Raw genomic sequence first — 22,055 nt, 5'->3', positions numbered from 1 at the left:
TTTTTTTATTCTTTTCAAAAAATTGAAAAAAGAAAAAAATGAAAAACGTTCGTCTATTTAAACTCGATGGATGCCTCCATTTCTCCTCCTCCTCTCTTTGCATTCTTAGATCACTGTATAGAGAAATTGCAGTCTGCAGTTTCTCTCTTTCTCTTTCTCTTTCTCTTTCCACGTTCCCTTGGTTCTCTGCTCTGTCTATCCTCATTCGAATTCCGGTATGTTATAATCTTGGGTTTGATTTCTGTATTTTTCTCTTTACTTGGTGTTTGAAGCACTGCTACGTATGTATAATATGTTCGTTTTAGGTGATTGATTAATGGGTTTAAAGAAGTAATGCATTTAAATTTGAAAGCTAAACTACTTTTTGTTTATGGGTTTGAGAAACTTTGGTTTTTGTTTTTATTATTTCCATTTTTTTTCACAAATTAATGTTGGAGAAAGTGATAGTTTCTTGGATTTCGAATTCGTGAATGGTTCTCGTTTCATGAATTTGGTTCTTTTATTTTCGGGAAGTTTAATTTTCTCGATATTTGTCTCAAAATACAGAAGTGATTATGAAATTGCCAATTTGTCCATCTATATAGATTTTTTTTTCAAGGAATTATGCAGGATTACTTGCAATGGCAACTTGTAGATAGAGTCTAAATCTGGATTTTACATATTTCAGTTACCTACTGAAGATCAAGATGGAATACGAGCATCATCGATATGGCCCATATGGGCAGGTTCAGAGATCAAAATATGATTGTCTTCTGTTTGGTTAGTGTCTTTCGAATTCACAACTAAGTTCAAGTTTCAATATCTGGGGAAAATATAATTGAATCCGAATTTGTGCTTTTTCAGATCTTGATGATACTCTCTATCCCCTCAGTGCTGGCCTGGCCACAGCAGTTCTTAAGAACATTCAAGGTATGATTGTTTCCTATTGTTCGATAAATTTATGTTATGTTTATGTGGTGTCTGATTTGTTGTGTATTTGTTTTACAGATTACATGGTCGAAAAGCTTGGCATAGAAGAGAGCAAAATCAATGACTTGTGTAATCTACTGTACAAGAATTACGGTACTACAATGGCAGGCCTTAGAGTAAGTCTTCGTACTTGTGTTAATAGCAACAAGATTTTGTAGGAACCATTTATTAAAGGATATTTTCTATGCAGGCAATTGGCTATGATTTCGACTACGATGAATATCATAGGTGAGAAAGTCCCATAATTTGATTGGTTTACTTATTTTAAGTTTCGTTTCATTTTATTGAATTGTGAATTTTCCAATTCTACAGCTTCGTCCATGGGAGATTACCTTATGAAAATTTGAAACCGGACCCTGTTCTCAGAAGCCTTTTGTCGAGCTTGCCCATTCGGAAAGTTGTAAGTCCTTTGTCACAGAGGTTTTTCCTTTTTAATACTGAAGAGTACAAGTGTACGAATGTATTCTTACAAAATATTAATGTCATTGTGTTCATTGAGGAACAGATCTTCACTAATGCTGATGAGGTCCATGCCATCAAAGCTCTCCAAAAACTCGGTTTGGAAGACTGTTTTGAAGGGATCATTTGCTTTGAGACTCTGAATCCTACACACAAGGGCACTGTATCTGATGATGAGGATGATATCGAGTTTCTGGGATCCACACAATTGTCTCGTCCCCTTAGCACAAGCCGTAAGATTTTCGACATTATCGGACATTTTTCTCAGCCTAATGCAGAATCAACAGGATTGCCGAAGACACCAATTGTCTGCAAACCATCAGAATCTGCCATCGAAAAGGCTCTTAAAATTGCCAACATTGATCCACACAGAACAGTAAGATTAACTTTCTATTTTTCACATTTCAGTGTAAGATAATTCTGAACTACTCGAATAAACTCAAGCTCGTCTACATGTTATTCCGCAGTTGTTCTTTGAGGATAGCGTCCGAAACATTCAGGCTGGAAAACGCATAGGCCTAGATACTGTACTTGTAAGTTGCATTGCCTATTCATAAGCCAAGTCTTGCACAAAATGGTATTATAGACTGAAAATTCGCTCAAATTTGCATGCAGGTTGGGAAATCTCAGCGAATAAAAGGCGCAGATTACGCATTTGAAAGCATCCATAACCTGAAGGAAGCATTACCAGAGCTTTGGGAAACCGATAAGGTTGCCGAAGTTAATTACTCGGGCGTTGCAGTCGAGACATCTGTTACAGCTTAGGTTCTATGTCCATTCATAGTATGGGAGATATCCTTATTTCTGTCACCTTCATCAAATGATGTACATGTTCTGTTTCTATCATCAATTAAATATAAACTTTTCTTCAAACATATCTTGAAGTTTTACTATTATAAGCAGCCTGCATCTCTGGTCATAATCAATCAGTTTAATCATATTACGAGGCTCTAATCCCTTGCAGATTACGCTGGTGTTCAATAATTAGATGTCGACATTATTTCTTAGCGTAGAGAAACAAAATTTGACGTGTAATATCCTAAACCTAAATTTAATATATGGAGTGGCCAAGATTGTTGGTGTATCATTGAATCAATATTGTCATTAGACGGTTCTTATGATCCTAACTTTCACATCATTATGATTAATATGAATACAATCGTATCATTTTTGCCATAATATTGGGAAGAATTTCATATTCTATAACCGGATCAACATCAAAATTATGATTAAAGTATTACTCATGATGATCACGATCTATGTTAGAAGCATTTACATTTGACACGTTCAAATCCAATCATTGAGAGCACTTCTCATTTTCTTGGTACATCATTACATCTTTTTGCATTTGTTTAAGGTATGAGGGGTTATTGGCTGGCATGCCCAATTATTAGTAGGGTGTCTATTAGAAAGATAAAATTAAATAAATGGAAATTTGCAGTAGAGGTCCCAAACTTTTCAAGAATATGCTGGTAGGTTACAGACCTTTTACTAAATGTGCATCAAATGACATTTGGACTGTTTCGGTATAAAAGATTGTTAGTTGACCAAAAATAAATTATTTTACCTTTTTTTGACCAATTCTAATAAGAGCAAAATAGTCCTTCCACAAATTTTTCATTCAAAAAAGTTAAAATAAAATTAATTAAAATGAATCAAATATGAGGAAAAAGGGGAAAATAGTCCTTTCGACACACATTTATTAAAAGTGGGATATAGCTACAAGATTAGAAAGTTTGAAATTCGGCGACATATTTTTTAAAGGGTTGGGACCTCCACTACAAATTTTCTAAAATTAAAGTAGAGAAGCCAAGTTGACTGGCAACTTTGAATATGATTGGAGTTCAATAATTGATAAAGAACAATAATAATCTTATAGATAATCTAGTCATAAAAGTTAATCAGCAAGGCAATCTCATGCTTATCATCTTAAATCGAATAACAACAGCACCAAGTACATATAAACCTCGAAATATCACGAAAATGTCCAACTCAATTGATAGACACAAAGACGAACCAGATGTAAAAGGCCATATGTTGTGCTAAACAAGATAAAACACATGAGGTCAAACATGAAGTCGATTTTGATTACATTCAAAAGCTTAATGTGGCACAATATTGCTCCACTTGACTAAAAGAAAAGACTTAAAAGTTAAAAATCTACTAATAAACAAAAGAGGTCATAGTTTATCGAAGAGTTCACACATTTTACTTTTTATCTTAACGTACGCCTTCAAATATCTAGGAAATTCTTGAAATGTATCTGCTGCAAAGGAGGAGTTGTTATCTTTTGACAAATCCAATTTACATAGGGGGTTCTGTTTGCGCAAATTGCTGAGAGATTGACCATTTGAATCATATATAATTCCTTAACGACTTATATAGTCCTATCTAGAATGTAGAAAAGCCCCCACTATTCTCTTAAAAATACTAGAATGTCATTCACTTCAAGAAAATCACTGGTTAAATCTTATTTATTTATTATTATTATTATTTTTTTTTTTAATCAAAATTCTTTAGCCATACAATATCTGAGCTAAGCATGAAATTGAATAGACTACTAATGAAATTCCTCATCGACTACTTTTTACAAATTCGTGAATAAATTTTTAAGTGTTAGTATTACGTAGAGATTGCGATAGAGCTTTTAAGTCTCGATAATTTATACATCTGGCCCCTAGTTTGAATTAGTTAAAAAAAATTAATAAAAATCTAAGTTAAATCAACAATTAGTTTTAATCATATTTTTAAGCGGGTTACAATTTTATTAACTTCTTAATCATAATATTTATTGACTTTTATCAAAAAAATTTGGAAAATTAATTTTAATCATATTTTTAACTGAACTCACAACTTTTATTAATCAAAATTTACTAAAAAATCTTATTTTTAGCAAAACCAAAACTGATGTAAGCTTGATTGGGGTACTTACACAAATACCCTGTATTTTATGACCGTTTTGAAAAAACCTGATAAAGTTGAATTAAATGGTACGTTTAAAACTAAAAACCACCCTCCAAACTAGAAAAATCAAGGGAAAATTCTAAAGGGAAAGAGGAAATCTTCCACATATTCGTCCATTATTCAAAGTTTTGGAAAAAGATCAAGATTAATTCAACATTGAAATCTCTGAAAAATGATTAAGACAACCTTCCTATAATACACAAATAAAATTACATTTTTTTTATGTGTGTTGAATCTTTATTAATTAATTCCCCAATTTTGTTATTTTAAGATTGTTTAGTATTCTCTTTGCATAGATTACTAGAATTACAACCGTAATTATCAATTTCCCACTAAATAATCTCTCACTTGCAAATTCTAATCATCATAGTTCATTGCACATATCTCACTTTTATTTGAATTTCATTATTATGTTTAGTTTAAACCTTATAATGTAAATAATTAACTTTCATTAAGTTTCTTTTTGATGATTTTTTTATTGTGATTGAAAACATGTTTCAAAACAACATTGTTGAACTTGAGAGGAAATGAATTGTGTCAGAACATATGAAAAATTAGCTTTGAATCAATTAAAATGATAATGCAAGGTGTTTAACAAAAGAAGAATAAGGAAAAGTGACATTTATCCTTTAAAAAAGAAGAAGAAGAAGAAGAAGAAGAAGAAGAAGAAGAAGAAGAAGAAGAAGAAGAAAAAAGTTACACTATATCATTGGAGCAATTATCTAGATGTATAAGTGTGCATTTTTGAAAATCTGAACATACTATTTCAAGCTCTATTTTATGATAGTACATATGAAAAAGAAACCTTTGAATCAATTATATTGATGCATACAACATGTTTGTTCAAGGAGAATGTGAATTCTGTTACTTTTCTCCAAAGTGACAGTCACTTTTCTTCAAAAAAAAAAACTAAAAATCACACTATAGCAGTTTCCTAGATGCATACATGTACATTTTTTAAAATTTAAACATATCAATTTAAGCCATGTTTTCTTGTAATATATATGAAAAATTAGCTTTTAATCACTTAAAATGATGCATGCAAGGCATTTGACAAAAAGAGAATGTGAAAAAAATGATATTCTTTCACTTTAAAAGTCACACTGTATTATTGGAGCTTTACTTAGATGCGTACGTGTGTATCTTTGAAAATTTGAGCATACCAATTCAAGCCATGTTTTCTAGTAATACATATTAAAAATAAAATTTTGAATCAATTACATTGGTACATGCAAATGTGTTTGCTCTAAGAAGAATGTGAAAAAATGATATTATGTTACTTTTCTCAAAAAAAGTCACATTATATCATTGAAACAATTAACTAGATGCATACGTGTGCATTTTTGAAAATCTGAACATACCAATTCAAGCCCTATTTTCTGTTGATACATATGAAAAAGAAATTTTGAACCAATTACATTGATGTATGTAAGGTGTTTACTCAAGAAGAACGTAAATTGTGTCACTTTTTTTTTTTTTTTTTTTTTTTTTTTAAAAATAACATTTTTTCTTTTTTTTTTAAAAAAAAAAAAAAAAAAAAGTCGCGCTATATCATTAAAGCAATTAACTAGATGCATATATGTGCATTTTTGAAAATTTAAACACACAAATTCAAACCCTATTTTTTCTTGTAATACATGTGAAAAAGAAAACTTTGAATCAATACATTGATGCATACAAGGTGTTTGCTTAAAGAGAATATTAAAAATTTGACATTCTCAAAAGCAGTCACACTATATCATTGGAGCAATTAACTAGATACATACGTGTGTATTTTTGGAATTTTGAACATACTAATTCAAACCCTATTTTCTGGTAATATATATATATATATATATATATATATATATATATATATATACGAGCTTTGTTTTATTTTAATACATATAAAAATAAGCTTTATTTTGGAAATTGAACATATAAATTCAAGCCCTGTTTTATGCTAATACATATGAATTCAAAATTAATGTTATGTTTTTGGCTTATTTATGAGCTATTTTCTTCACTCGTCAGGTGAGATTTTTGTTAACGTTTTGAAGCATTCACAATAAACTTTGAAATATATCTTTCGAATTTAAAAATTGATAAACGACGGGTTCAAAATAACTAGTCAAAATGCCGCAAGAATTAACTAGGTACATATGTGTGCATTTTGAAAAAGCCATTTAAAAAAAAAAAAAAAAGTCACAGTATCTCATTTGAACAATTAACTTAATAACTATGTCTGTATTTTTGAAATTTTAAATATACGAATTCAAGCCCTGTTTTATTTTAATACATTTGAAAACAAGCTTTTATTTTGAAAATTGAACATACGAATTCAAGCTCTGTTTTATATTATTACATATGAATTCAAATTGACATTACGTTCTTTGGCTTATTTACGAGCTATTTTCTTCACTCGTTGGGCGAGATTTTTGTTATCGTTTTGAATAATTCACGATAAACTTTCAAATATATCTTTGAAATTTAAATCGATAAACGACGAGTTCAAAATAACTATTCAAAAAGGCGACAAGAAATGGTGTTAGTAATTATTGTTTACTTTGCATTCCATAATTCATTTGTGATAATTTTTGACATTTAAACTTCGTCCATAACATATTTATCATGGTCACATTTCAAGCTTTCTAACAGATTTTAAACTGCTTAAAATAGATAATCGTAGCGTAAAATAGCGTATTAAACGAAAATATTTTAATAATAAAATTTTTAAAAAATGGAAAATATCAGAATGAGGGAATACAGCGTCTTTGGAATGATTTTGTTGATTTTCAAATGTTTTAACTTTTGGTAGGCATGATTAATACGACTATTAAAACTTTGATTTGATTTAAGTGCATTAATCAATTCCTTAGTTTTTTAAAAGTCCTCATCTTGATTTTTAAGTCACAACTACATAAATTCTCAATATTTTAGGACACAGCCCGTGGTTTAAATCCATTTGAGAGCCCAATATATTTCTTCATGGGCCGTCCACAAACATAAGGTCCAATTACCACAGATTCCGACAATCAAAACATATTAAAGTGATTGGTTGGAGGCATCTGACAAAAGGATAAGCAAATACAGAGCCCAAACAAATGGAATATTAGTTTCCGGATATCTAGAATCTTCATTAGCAGCTTCGCAAAATTTACTCCAACGAATGGAATACTAATTTCCGCATAACAATGGCTGCCGTGACACGTGTCCCTTTCCCCAATCCAATTTCAATTGCCACCCATAAATGTGTATACTCCAGTAGTCGCACTCGACTTCCAGAATTATCCGCCATTTCCTCTTTAAAAGCCAAGAATTTGAGGAGATTTTCTGTGGTGGCGATGGCTGATTTAAACAAAAGCACTGTTCTTGTTACAGGAGCTGGTGGAAGAACTGGTAAAAACCTTTATAAGTTCTCCATCTATTTCGTAGTGAATTATGTATATATTTGAGGAACTCCATGGTTGAATTGTTTCTTTTTGGATGTTTGGTTTTTTTTCGGTATATTTGGAATATTAATGTTTTATTTTATCAACAAGGGTAGGTAAAGAGATTGTAATTTGCAATCAACATTTTACATTAGTCTTTGTTGGCTGTGTTATTGAAAGTGTTATAATAGAACTCAAGAAATACACAAAGTATTTTCAGATCTCACGTAGAGAAAAATTCGACTAAGAACAAGACCAAACCAACTGTATATTGTTCAATCAATTGTCAGGGCTCAGAAATTAACATTGTGCCCTTCTTTACAATGGTGGAGACACCAAGAATCAACCCAAACCACACAAAAGGAACCCGAACAGAGCTACTTCGACGAGCCACAAAGAAAACCTCCTTCACTGACTCCACTAACTCCTTTCAAAAGGAATTACTAAGATTTACTGTTCACACAGAATGAATCAAGTTCCAAATCACATAGAACTTGGAAGAAAAAACACAAAGAAGACGAAGGAGATGAGAGCAGAGAAAATGACTCATTCTAGAGAGTTCAAGAGTCACCAGAAAAATATCACGGTCAGTCAACTAGGGCACCGCCAAAAGGTCCCTTATATTGAAAAACAGATCACGGTAGATCAACTGGGTGATCCAAGGGCTCGGAGCAGCACATGTGGCCGCATGTTTGGGCTCGGGTAGATGGGCCTCTACCATTGAATTATCGGGCAATGGAAATATAATACCAGCTATTTGGCCAGGCCCTTTTCATTATGGCCCAATGATTGATTTGACATCACAATTCAAACAATCTCCACCTTGATGCCAATAACCAGTAGGCACACTACAGGGATATGAAACAAATTCATTTTCTTCTTTAAGTTCCACAGATTATTGCACCAAGAGGTTTAGAGTACTTGCATTACAACAAAGGTTACCCAGTATCAATTTTCAGCATTTTCAAACAGGACCTAAACTTGTTAAGAGGCAGTACCTTGGTTCCCATATCAGCAGGATTAAATTCAGTTGGGATCTTTTCAAGTACAACAGATTCTTTATGAATTATGTCTCTTATAAAATACATTCTAACATCTATATGCTTGGTCCTTTCATGAAATACAGGATTTTTACATAGATGAATTGCACTTTGACTATCTGAGTAAACTACAACAGGTTTTGACAGAACATTAATTTCACATAACAAACCTTTGAGCTATAGTGCTTCTTTTATGGTTTCAGTAGCAGCCACATATTCTGCTTCAGTGGTTGAAAGTGCAACAATAGGCTGTAATTGTGATTTCCAACTCACACAAGTGCCACACAAAATAAATATGTAAGATGTTGTTGATTTTCTATTGTCTCTGTCCCCAGCATAATCTGAATCTACAAACCTCTTTAATATAACATCTTCTTTACTAGGATTAAAACATAAACCTGAGTTAGATGTTCCTTTTAGATACCTGAGTAACCATTTTAAGGCTGTCCAATGTTGATGGCCAGGATTGGCCATAAATCTACTTAGGGCACTAATCGCATGAGCTACATTAGGTCTGGTACACACCATAGTGTACATTACAGACCCCACAACATTAGCATAGGGGACTTTTTGCATGGATTTCACATCAAATTCATCAATTGGACACTGATCTTTACTTAATTTAAAATGACTTGCAAGTGGTAAAGTGACAGTTTTTTATTTATGCATGGAAAATTTAGATATGACTTTTTCAACATAGGTAGATTGTGATAGAAAAAAAACTTTTTGGATCTATTTCTCTTAATATCCATACCTAAAATTCTTCTAGCATGTCCGAAGTCTTTAATTTCAAATTCAGAGCATAAAGATCTCCTAATATCATTAATATCACTAAGATGCTGTCCAATTAACAACATATCATCCACATAAAGAAGTAGGTAAACAATCACAGATTCAGATTTATCTTTTTTCAAATATAGACAATGATCAAAAGAGCTTCTAAGAAAACCTACAGAAGACACAAAATTATCCAAGTGTTTATACCATTGTCTAGGTGATTGTTTAAGTCCATACAATGATCTCTTTAACAAGCACACATGCTCAGGTTTCTTATTATCTACATATCCAGGTGGTCGTCTCATATAGATAATTTCATCCAAGTCTCCATGCAAAAAGGCAGTTTTTACGTCCATTTGTTCAAGTTCAAGATCATAATGAGCAACTAATGCAAGCATAACACGTATGGTAGTATATCTCACTACAGGTGAGAAAATTTCATTATAATCAATACCGGATTTTTGAGTAAACCCTTTTGCCACTAATCTGGCCTTAAATCTTAGGGGCTGATTTGCTGTATTTCCTTCCTTAATTGTATAGATCCATTTACAATCAACTAAGGATTTATCTTTAGGTTTAGGAACCAAAATCCAGGTTTCATTTTTCCTTAAAGAGTTCATTTCCTCTTCCATAGTCAATTGCCAGTCTTTTGAAGACTGACAACTCATAGCCTTCTCATATGTTTTTGGTTCCTTAAAGGCCAGATCTTGATAAGTCAGTAAAGCTAGAGATAGGTAGTCTCTCATTCTAATGGGTTCCCTTATTTCTCTTCTAACCCTATCCCTAGCTAACTGGTAACCATCTAATGAATTTTCTTCTTCACCAACTTCTTGAACATCAACTTCACCTTCTATATTTTCATTAAAAACTTCACCGGTCTCTTCCTGAACATTATCAGTATGTTCAGAGGTGACAAAGGCTCCACCTGCAGCCTAGTCATCTCTTCTTCCTCAATACTAGAAGCACTAATCTGATGTTTATTAGTCATGCAGGGCATATCACACTCATTGAAGGTCACATTCCTACTTGTGATCATTCTAAACCCCTTCACACTCCTATCCCACAACCTATACCCTTTAACTCCTTCAGGGTATCCCATAAAAACACATTTTTGGGATCTAGGTTCAAGTTTACCACTATTTTGATGGGAAAAGGCTGCACAACCAAAGGTCTTCAAGTGACTATAATCTGGTATTTTTCCAGTCCATACCTCCTCGGGTGTTCTGCCATCTATGGCACCACTTGGGGTTCTATTTATGATATAAACTGCAGTCATAGCAGCTTCACCCCACAGTACTTTAGGAACTCCAGAACTGATCATCATGCATCTTACTTTGTCTAGAATAGTCCTATTCATCCTCTCAGCAACTCCATTTTGCTGAGGGGTATAAGGAACTGTTTTATGCCTAAGGATTCCACTATCCTTACATAATTGATCAAAAACAACATTACAAAATTCTAGACCGTTATCACTTCTTAATACCTTGATTTTCTTCCTAGTTTGATTTTCAATCAAGGTTTTCCAAATTTTAAATTTTTCAGAAGTATCTGATTTTTGTTTTAACAGAAAAATCCAAACTTTTCTTGAAAAATCATCAATCAAGGACAGAAAATATTTGTTTTCTCCTTGGGTAATAGTAGATGAGGGTCCCCACAAATTAGCATGTACATACTCCAGAACAGAAGTAGTTTCATGCTTTCCCGTATTAAAGTGAAGCCTATGTTGTTTACCAAGTATACAGTAATCACAAAAAGGAATTTTTGAAAAATTATCTTTTCCAAAAACACCCATTTTATTCAAAATATGCAGACCTCTTTCACTAACATGTGCCAGCCTGTTGTGCCATTTTAAGGTGGCATCAACTCCAGTAGTTAAGGACTCAGCAGTATGACTTGAAACTATTTCAACTCTAGTGACATATATACCATTTCTTTTGGCACCCTTGAATATTACAAGAGAGCCTTTAAAGACTTTTAACAAACCATTTCCAAGTTTAGCTTGGAGACCAATGTCATCTAGATCACCCATAAAAATTAAATTTCTATTTAAGTCAGGAACATACTTTACTCTCTCTAGGGTAAAGATGTATCCATTTTCAAATTTTAAAGTCACATTGCCAATTCCTAAAACTTTACAGGTTGCATTATTACCCATTACTATCTCACCTCCATTCATTTCTTTAAAATTTTCTAAACAAGACCTTTTAGAAGTCATATGGAAAGTGCAACTAGAGTCAAGAATCCATTCTTGATTCTGGTCTATATTTTCAGAAAAATTTACAATATGCTGATCAGTAACAGGTTCAGTAACAACATAAACATCCACAGTTTTATCATCTAGGGATTCAACTACATTTCCCTCATCTACTTTCTTATCCCTCTGTTCATTCTTTTTCTTAAAACAATCCTTAATAAAGTGACCTGATTTCCCACATCCATAACATTTCCTATTCCCAGTCCCGGTCCTAGACTTTGACCTAGGTCTTCCTCTCCCTTTCTTCTTGTTATTATTATTTCCTTGATAACTCTGATTATCCTGACTATGGTTTTGCCTATTAAGTGACCTCCCTATAACAAATAAACTCTCAGATTCTCTTCCACGCTTCTCGATTTTAAGTTCCAGATCTTTGCTCCTTAAAGAGTTAATAACAACTTTAGGAGTCAAAGAATCCCTGCCATATTTAATGGCACTTTTGACATCGTTATACATTTCAGGTAATTAATTTAGAAGAATCATAGCCTTGTATTCATTAGAGACTTTGTCTCCTGCATTGGTAATATATTGAACCAATTTATTAAAAATGTCAAAGTTATCTTCTAAGTCTTTAGTCATGTCAATCTTAAAACTAAAAAACCTTGCTAAGAGGAACAATTTATTAAGTAGGGACTTAACTAAATAAAGTTCTTCTAGTTTTTTCCACAAATCTCTAGCACTATCATGTTTCCCAACTTTTCTTAGAACTTGATCAGATATATGCAATATAATAGAGGTATAGGCAAGTTCATCACACTCAATTTTTTGTGCATCAGTTATAGTATCAGGAAAATCACAAGTAATGGCTTTTGCAACTTTCTGTTGAACAAGGACTCCTTTCATTTTTTGTTGCCAAATGGGGAAATCCCCTTTTCCATTAAAAACTCCAAGTTCAAACGTAGTTGTTGTCATTTTGGAATGTTTAACCAACACAAGAAAATTATTTGAAGTTCAACGTTCAACAGAAAAGAGGTGGTGCAGAATAAAATGTGATAATACACAAGATCACAAAGGTTATTATGTACCAAGAAGCTTCAAGAATCAAGAAAACATTAACACATGTAGTGTTCAAAATAACAAGAAATGACAATGTATTCAATGCAACAAACTTCAAGTTCCAAATGCCCAAATTCACCAAGATTCCGTAAGGATCATGTCCTTAGGTCAAGGCACAATTTAGGTCATCAGAACAGGAAGCAGGAAAAGGATTATATGAGTATCAGATTAAATCAATAAACGTATGTAATACTTTCAGAAATAAGAACTTAGTAATTCACCAATTTACAGTAATCACAATACGTACGTTTTAGAAATATCAACTCAGTAATTCATTGGCTAATAGTATTCAAAAATTATGTAAAACATCTATGGCTAGGAAGAATGGATTAAATGTTAAAAAAGGGAAAAATAGTCGCAAACCAGAGGAGTGATCATTCAATATTGATCACTCAAGCTAGTGACCAAGAAACAAGCCTCACGAACAGTATGGGTTACTCAAGTGTTGGTTCGCAAAAAAATAGGACCTGCGTTTTGGGAAAACAAGGACTCAACAATAGATCAATGGTTAGTACACATAAAGTACTGAAGTGATTTTAAAAAAAAATAGCGAAAAGAGTCAGATGTGAAAAAAAAAGGATCTGACTGTGAAAATGAATTTTTCACATCCAGATCACGGTCGAAGGAAGCCTTGAAGGCTCTGATACCACTGTTATAATAGAACTCAAGAAATACACAAAGTATTTTCGGATCTCACATAGAGAAAAATTCGACCAAGAACAAGACCAAACCAATTTTATATCGTTCAATCAATTGTCAGGGCTCAGAAATTAACATTGTACCCTTCTGTACAATGGTAGAGACACCAAGAATCAACCCAAACCCCACAAAAAGAACCCGGACGCAGCTACTTCAACGAGCCACAAAGAAAACCCCCTTCACTGACTCCACTAACTCCTTTCAAAAGGAATCACTAAGATTTATTGTTCACACAGAATGAATCAAGTTCCAAATCACAGAGAACTTGGAAGAAAAAACACGAAGAAGACAAAGGAGATGAGAGGCAGAGAAAAGGACTCGTTCTAGAGAGTTCAAGAGTCCCCAGAAAAATATCACGCTCAGTCAACTAGGGCACCACCATATTGAAGAACAGATCACCGTAGATCAACTGGGTGATCCAAGGGCTCGGAGTAGCACACGTGGCCTCATGTTTGGGCTTGGGTAGATGGGCCTCTACCATTGAATTATCGGGCAATGGAAATATAATACCAGCTATTGGGCCAGGCCCTTTTCATCATAGCGCAATGATTGATTTGGCATCACAATCCAAACAGAAAGCATTGCCTGCCCTATCAATTCCAGAGTTAAATTTACTCGAGTGACTGAGTCTGAGGCTAACAATGCAAAGTTGTGATTATATGAATCTATATCATGCCCAATATATGCTCATATATGTTACCTTAGGAGTTATTGTAATTCAATAGATAGTAGAAAAACTTCAGTGTTACATCAGTTTATTAAATTTACAGTTACTTGGAATGAAAACAAGATCAGTAGTTCAAGAATCAAGATTGCATGTCCAATATCCTACCAACATTCTTATACAATGTTCGATTACTGCAGGCCAAATTGTTTATAAGAAACTGAAGGAGAGATCGGACCAGTATGCTGGTAGAGGATTGGTAAGAACTCAGGAGAGCAAGGAAAAGATTGGCGGTTTAGATGATGTTTACATTGGGGATATAAGGACAGCAGAGAGCATTGCTCCAGCAATCCAAGGTATTGATGCTCTCATAATTCTCACAAGTGCGGTGCCAAAGATGAAACCCGGGTTTGACCCAGCAAAAGGTGGCAGGCCTGAATTCTATTTTGAAGATGGAGCGGACCCTGAACAGGTATCTATTGTGGCTGTTATTGAATCTGTTGTATATGGGGTTCTTTGTACGAGATACTATCTTATTCTAGCTTTCTTTTCTAGGTTGACTGGATTGGGCAAAAGAATCAGATAGATGCTGGTCAGAATTTTTATTAGTATTCTGTTTCTAATAACTTCTCTTTCGGATCATTATATTAAAATCTCTAACTTATGTGATGAACAGCCAAAGCTGCGGGAGTGAAGCACATTGTATTGGTTGGATCAATGGGAGGAACAGATCTAAACAATCCCCTAAATAGCTTGGGAAATGGAAACATATTGGTATTTCCATCTTTTGCCTATATTTCCTTTTATGTTTTCCCCCCTCAACTTTGATGCACTTCCTTTCCCTTGTGACATGGGGTTGCGTTTTGATCCCTTCATTTCAATCGTTCCACTTACTTTTTACTTTTGGCATTTTTTATTTCTTATTTTTTCTCCCTTCTCGTGGTTGTTTATACACGCACATAGTGATAGATAATTTTTGAACTGCATCTCATGCAAATCAATTAATTTAATTAATCTGGGAAAACGGTTCTCCGGTGTTCTTATTTGAAAACTGAAAGGAAAAGAAAGGTGAAAAACCTTTCTTATTTGCATAGACGCACTTCTTTTTAACATCATATGGGTACATCTTAAATGGAAATGGAAACTCCAGTGTAAAATAGTGAGCAGAAAATGTCTAAGGGCCAGTTGTTACATCATCACTATGCATTTTCACAAAAAAAAAAAAAAAAAAAAAACTAACTGATATATGGAGTACAGGTATGGAAGAGAAAGGCGGAACAATATTTAGCTGACTCAGGAATTCCATACACCATTATTAGGTATGCCCATATTTTCACTTCTACAGCTAGTAAAGATTATAAACGTGCTCATGTTTTTGTATGCAAATATTAGGTGCAAGTAGTTACGAGTATATTTCACCCCTGTATAAACTTAGGATTCAATATTAGTTTGTTTTCCGTTAATCTGCAGCAATACCCAGGAACTTGGATTCAACCATCATTACAGGCAGGAAATAGTACGCTAGGATCCTTATTCATGGGTGTATGCAACCAATATTAATTAAACGAGAAGGATATGATTTATTTACAGTAATGTGCATCAATTTTTTTTTAATTTTTTTTTTTCAACTTTGTTAAGAATGTAATGCATAGATTAATGTAAGGTTGGACAAAGTGGAAAGGTGGTAGAAGGGTTCTTGGAACACATTTATGAAGTAAAAGAGCATGTTCTAGTGAACTGTTACTGGACTAGATGTGCTTTGTGGTTGTGAGTGGTGGTCATCAACATGCAAAATGTGCATAAGATGGAAATAGCATAAACAAGGACATTAAGATCATTATCTGGTCATACTGTAGTCAAAAGTGATGGTGAAATCAATTAAAGACTGAGGAGAGTGTGGGGTTACATTTTGGGATATGTCGGCTACATTTGGTGCGCCATATTAGATCGTTTAAGAAATTTAATATAAAATTATAATGCATCGTACTGGGTAAATGGTATTATAGTGGATAAATGTGTTTATTACTCTTTAATTTTTCATTCAAATGATAGTCATTTGCACCGTCAACCATTTAAGATAATACAGAGATTGATGTGGGTTTAGGTTGTGGATAAAAAGATAGACAGTGTATATTATTTGCCTTAATCTACCAAAATACCTTATCTTTAGCATTATCCATCATAATGTTATACTAGATAGACCAATTCTATCCTTAGAACAAGTTAAAAAGGAAATGTTAACTAAAATTAAAACGATCTATCTGGGATGATCCGCTGGATGAACGAAGCGGCAAAAGGATTTATCAACTCAGAATTTATTGAAAATAAAAATTAGTTTATTGTTGTGATTTGTCAACTATGCATCATCCTAGTCTGCATCAACATACGACAAATTTACGTCTTGATTTTATTGCACATGTACTACATATGAATCTTTCTTCTGCTGCTCAACTTTATTTTATCAAGAACTAATGTTCTGACTGATCTTCATTTGAGTGGACTTCTTTGTGTTTTCAGGGCAAAAGGACCTTAATTTCCTTTAAACTAATGCTGCTATATAATTGTGAGTTTATTTAGGAAAACAAGCGACAAAGATATAATGATATTAAAATATTCTGTTCTTTGACTATGGTCCTGAATTCTTAATCCAATAAATCAAATCCTTAAAAATAAAAAAGATCGATTTTTCGAGGTTTTACAATGAGATATTGATACTTTGATTATGCTCAATTCAGACTCCCTTAAGATTCCCCATGTTCCACTTTTCAGTTTTATTTCGTAATTCAGTCATTACTTTCATCTGTTGATTGGTATAGGGCCGGTGGCTTGCAAGACAAAGAAGGTGGTGTAAGAGAACTGCTTGTTGGAAAAGATGACGAACTTCTTAAGACTGAAACTAGAACAATTGCCAGAGCAGATGTTGCAGAAGTCTGCATTCAGGTAAAGTATTTATTTATCCAGGTTTGTACTTACTTTTACAGAGAAATCACAGTTCTACATGTAAGGTTGCTTAATCTCAGTATTGCATTAGAAAATTTTCTTCACAACGCGATCTTATGAACAGGCACTAAACTTCGAGGAGGCAAAATTTAAAGCGTTCGACCTGGCTTCAAAACCTGAGGGAACTGGCACACCGACGAAGGATTTCAAGGCTCTATTTTCTCATATCACTACTCGTTTTTGATTAATTATTGCTGAAGTTATTTATACAGTCATCTATTCCTTCTTCCATGGGATTAAGTTAACAGTATTTTTGTGACCAAGAGAATGCAGCTGATGTGCTGTAACAAACTTTAAGCTTTTAGCAATAATATCCAAATTTTGATTTTGTAATTAAATTTGGTGTCACAGTGGCGATGTGGTTATGTTTGAGCGGTTTTGAACAAATTTCAAACTAACCTAACCATTTTATTTCTAAACTAAATTAAACAAACCAAATTATTTTTGTAGTTTGGGCTAGTTTGAAAAAATAATCTGCAAAGAAGTGAAAAAGTAAATATATAGATCTAAAAATTCAATATGAAACATCTTAAAGCAAACTTGAAAGTAGATAACAACAGAATATAGGGCAAAGTCACTTTGTCAGAAAGATGTCGACAGATGCTCTGACATAATAAGTGCCGACAAAATCTGATTTGATATAAAAATTGATTGTATTTTAAGCAGTCTGATAATCGAATGTCGTGTCATTGCGTCAAGAAATCTTATCACTATTCAAAGAAAAAGATACAATCACTCAATCAAATATGACTTGCAAAACAATACATATAACCCCCACCCCAAATCATGCCCAAAAATCCGTAGCCCTCATCCTCTCCATTACAACAAAGATCAAGAAACTTGTGCGATGCGAACACATGTAATACCCATGAATCTGTGTCCCGGGTGGTTTATATTAACAAAATTATGTATACATGTCGACTTTAAAATTCTATATTAATCAGAAATTTTATCAAAATACCAATTTCACCAAAATGCAAAAATATGAAAAGTTCACAGTTGAAGAATAATCATTGTATATAAGTAGAATTGTAATCTTCTTATCTAAAATCCACATTTCAGGCAAATATCACATGTGATGTACAATGATACAAGGGAGATGCTTCACGTACAGGGGGGCAATTACAGAGGTCGCCTAGGACAGACACAAGGGCGGGGTCCGCACAATTTTTTTTTCTTTTTTTAAATGCAAGTCGGTCCCACCGACCTACAGCTACAGTGAGGGGGCCTATAAGCCACCTGTAAAATAGTGCCCTGTACGCAGGGCATTGTTAATGATATAAACACGTTGCAAAACCAAAATGAAAAAAGATCAAGTTTTTATAAGGTTTGAATGATAATTTGGATGTCTTGGTGCCGCAAAGTCATGAAATTCAACATTTAACAATGGGATAGACTATTAACCACGACATATTATAGAAGTTCGATATCTCAGGGTGCCTTATATGACAAAAGATCGATTTTGAATTCGCACATTTCAAGAATTTTCAATGAATTCCTCCCCTTTGAATCTCGGTTAATATGATTTTCTGTTACATATGAATCTAAAGAAAGTTCTACGTTATGAGACTTTTGATATTTTTAGACACTTATGCAGCATTTTCTGTATTTAAGTTAACATAATAGTAAAATCTGAAATTGTTTATATATGTAAGGTATATACGAATTTTTCCCTTAAATTTTAAAGCGAAAAGAAAATTTATTAAGTGGAAATTACATAAAACTCTACTTTTAAAGATCTCATTTCATAAATTATAAGCTAGATTTATTTATACAAAAATCCGATAATAATATAATTTTTATATAATAATAATAATAATAATTTTATAAAAAAAATTTTAATCTATATTACCACTCCACCTTGACCCATTCCAACCCAAATCCTACCCAAAATCATTTTTCATTTTTATTCAATTTATATGTCTTCTCCGTCTACCACCGCAAAGAAACCAACCATCGGAAGCTATGGTATCAGCATAGTCAGAAGCCACAACAACAATGCTTGCACCAAGTGACGACAGCGCCATCGTGTTTGGCTTTGCTGCAACAACTGCACGCGATGCTGTGCTCATCTCGCAATGATTTTGGGATTTTTTTGTGGATGGTGTTTGGTGGTGGATGTGGTGGTTAGGGATGGCAATTTGAACTGTCAAAATCGAAAATCGCGGTTAACCGAACCGAATGGGGCGAAAAAAATCGAACCGATGGTGCAATGGGACATGTATGGTATTTGATTTTAATGAACCGGTTCATGACGGTGCGGGTATGTTATTTATGCTATTGAACCGAAATCGAACCGATTACCCACTAAAAAAAAACAACTGAATTGATTTTACCCTATTTTTCTATCCAGCCCAAAACAAAATCCGCCCCCCCCCAATACATCTACCTGACCCAGCCTGTCAACCTACTTACCATTAACCAATAATAATAGTAATAGTATGACAGTATATAAATGCAAACCCTACTCTCTACAAACCACAAACTCACGCATGACTCCACTGCCTCTACGGTCCAAGCTGTCGTTGCCTCTGAAATTTTTTTCACACGACTTCAGTTTGAATCAGATTGGACTTCAATTTTAAAGAAATGACAGGACCTTAGGTGAAGAGCCTTCTTAATCAAGATTATTGGAACAAAAATTTCATCTCAGTCATTTTTATTGTATCTGTAATCTGATTGCATTTTATATCCAATTCCAGGGACGCATTTTCAAGATTTGATGCAGAAATTGTTTCAATTTTTTTCGAAAAGAAGATAAATTCAATCAGTACTGATTGTAGTATAGACTTGAGCCAAGTTCGAGGCGTGATCGCAACTCCAACCAAATTCTTAAGGTTAGCATTGCTTTTATATTACATTTAAGCCTTAGATTCTTTAATATTAGATTTGCTCTAATGTTTTTGAATTGTAGAGCATATATTAATGTTCATTTTTTCTTTTCTTTTTTTAAAGCTTTGATGGATGTTTTGATGAATTGATATTGTTGTGGCAAAGTGCTGGGTAAGGTTGTGCAATATGAATCGGTATTTTAAATCTTGATTTAATGGGATATTACTACCAGCATCCGAGTTGGCGTTTAGTATAAGTGGTAGATTTGTGAGTCCACATAGAAATAGGCTCCACTCGAAGACTCTAGGAGCTTTAATGTGTACTCGGGATTGGCTTTGGACTGATATTTACGATAGGATTTATTTTTTTATATTTGTTATTTATACACTCCCTTTTATTGTTAATTTTTTTATTATGTGTAGAAAATTTTACTCTTTCATCATACTCTAGAGTTTGTGCAACATTTAACGAGGAGGAAGTTGTCGAAGAGGTACTTTTTAAATTTAAATCTTAGTTAAGACCATTCTAGAATAGGTAGTATCGTTGTATTCTCTACTTACATTTCTTATTTATTATATAAGAATCAACTTTGAGTGCTGATCTATATTAGTAAGACTTGTGGGGAAGAATGAATCAAATAATTTCGATGCACAACAACAATCAAGAATGAAGGAAAAGTTTAGTATTGTTATATTCATAATATTTTTGTTAAATTTATATTTTGCAATTGGAAATTGGGATAATGTTTGCATTTTCGTTTGGAATATTGTGTTTTTATTTTCATTAACTTTTTTAATAAATTGTTTTATATCAATTTGACGAATGAATTTATAAAAAATAATTTATTTTCATGGTTATTAACCGAACCGAACCGATTTTCGTAGTTATGGTGCGGTTATGGTATGGTAAAAAAATTGGTGGTGCGGTTATGGATTTGGCTGAACCGACTCATAACTGAACCGTTGCCAACCTTAGTAGTGGTGACTATAATAGTTTTTGGTCGGGGCGATGGTGATTGCTTGGTTAGATTTGTTACATGGCTGATGGAGGTGGGGGTTGTAGTGTGTGATGTGGGTGGGATGGTGCGTTGTGGTGGCTCTGACAGGGGTGGCTATGTTGTGGTGATGGCTCAGTTGCGTTAAATCTAGGAATGTCAACGAGTCGAGTCGATTCGGCTCGGTGGTTGGGGCTCGGCTCAGGTAAAATGTCCAAGTTTTTTTCCGAGCACGAATCGAGCAAAAGCTCAGTCAAAAAAATTAAGTTCGACCCGAGCTTTCCGCTTGTACCTTTCTGAGTCGAGCAGACAGGCTCATTGTTTTTATTTTTTTATTTTATAGGCATCACTTAAATAAGGAAGCAACCTGCTGCTTTAAGTAAGGCAGTAGGTTACTGCCTTTAATTTTTTTTTTTTTAAATAAAGACCCGTGAGCTACACGGGTTGGCTCGGGCTTTGCCCAAACTGGGGCTCAGTTCGAGTCGGACCGGCTCAAATTTCTTTTCGGGCTGAGCCACAGGCGGCTCGAGCCGACGAGCCCGATTGCCATTCCTAGATCTGGCAGTGGGTGGTGGCGGCTCTTGTTGTAGTTCTGGTAGCTCTGTTCGGTGGTGGCAGCTTCAGTGCGTGGTGCTCTGTTGTGGTGTTGAATTTGTTGGTGTGCTATGTTGATGGGTTTGTTGTGAGGTGGTGGCGGCTCTATTTGGGAGAGGTGCTCTGTTGTGGTCGTGCAGTAATGGTGATAGTGATGGTGGTTACGGTGGTCGTAGGTGGAATGAGATGGGGTTGGATACTTGCGATCATTTATTTGGTTGAATGTAACTAATAATTGGTTAATAATTTATAATATGTGACCTAAAAATTGTGACTGTGACTTACAATTTATTAAATTGCGACCCAAAAATTAATCGTGACTAATTAATTTAATAATTTGAAA

The 22,055-nt window shown here is 33.7% G+C and overlaps 2 protein-coding genes across 2 annotated transcripts; both read left to right on the top strand.

Moving 5' to 3' along the window:
• Positions 1-51: 51 nt before the first annotated feature.
• LOC111399731 lies at positions 52-2,303 on the top strand. Its single transcript, XM_023027202.1, has 9 exons — positions 52-215; positions 668-759; positions 844-909; positions 988-1,085; positions 1,160-1,197; positions 1,282-1,369; positions 1,475-1,804; positions 1,896-1,961; positions 2,044-2,303. Exons 1-9 carry the CDS (start codon positions 67-69, stop codon positions 2,191-2,193), a joined length of 1,077 nt encoding a protein of 358 aa, XP_022882970.1. The 5' UTR covers positions 52-66; the 3' UTR covers positions 2,194-2,303.
• A 5,180-nt stretch (positions 2,304-7,483) lies between these two features.
• Positions 7,484-17,630, top strand: LOC111399730 (uncharacterized protein At5g02240-like). Its single transcript, XM_023027201.1, has 7 exons — positions 7,484-7,770; positions 14,493-14,764; positions 14,848-14,884; positions 14,969-15,066; positions 15,550-15,611; positions 17,109-17,232; positions 17,357-17,630. The coding sequence occupies exons 1-7, from the start codon at positions 7,566-7,568 to the stop codon at positions 17,474-17,476; spliced, it is 918 nt and encodes a 305-aa protein (XP_022882969.1). The 5' UTR covers positions 7,484-7,565; the 3' UTR covers positions 17,477-17,630.
• The last annotated feature ends 4,425 nt before the right edge of the window (positions 17,631-22,055 follow it).

This window comes from Olea europaea, chromosome 9, assembly GCF_002742605.1.
Source record: "Olea europaea var. sylvestris chromosome 9, O_europaea_v1, whole genome shotgun sequence".
NCBI classification, from domain to species: Eukaryota; Viridiplantae; Streptophyta; class Magnoliopsida; order Lamiales; family Oleaceae; genus Olea; species Olea europaea.
The sequence above is the reverse complement of the archived record's forward strand: the minus strand, read 5'-3'. Positions and strand labels throughout refer to the sequence as shown.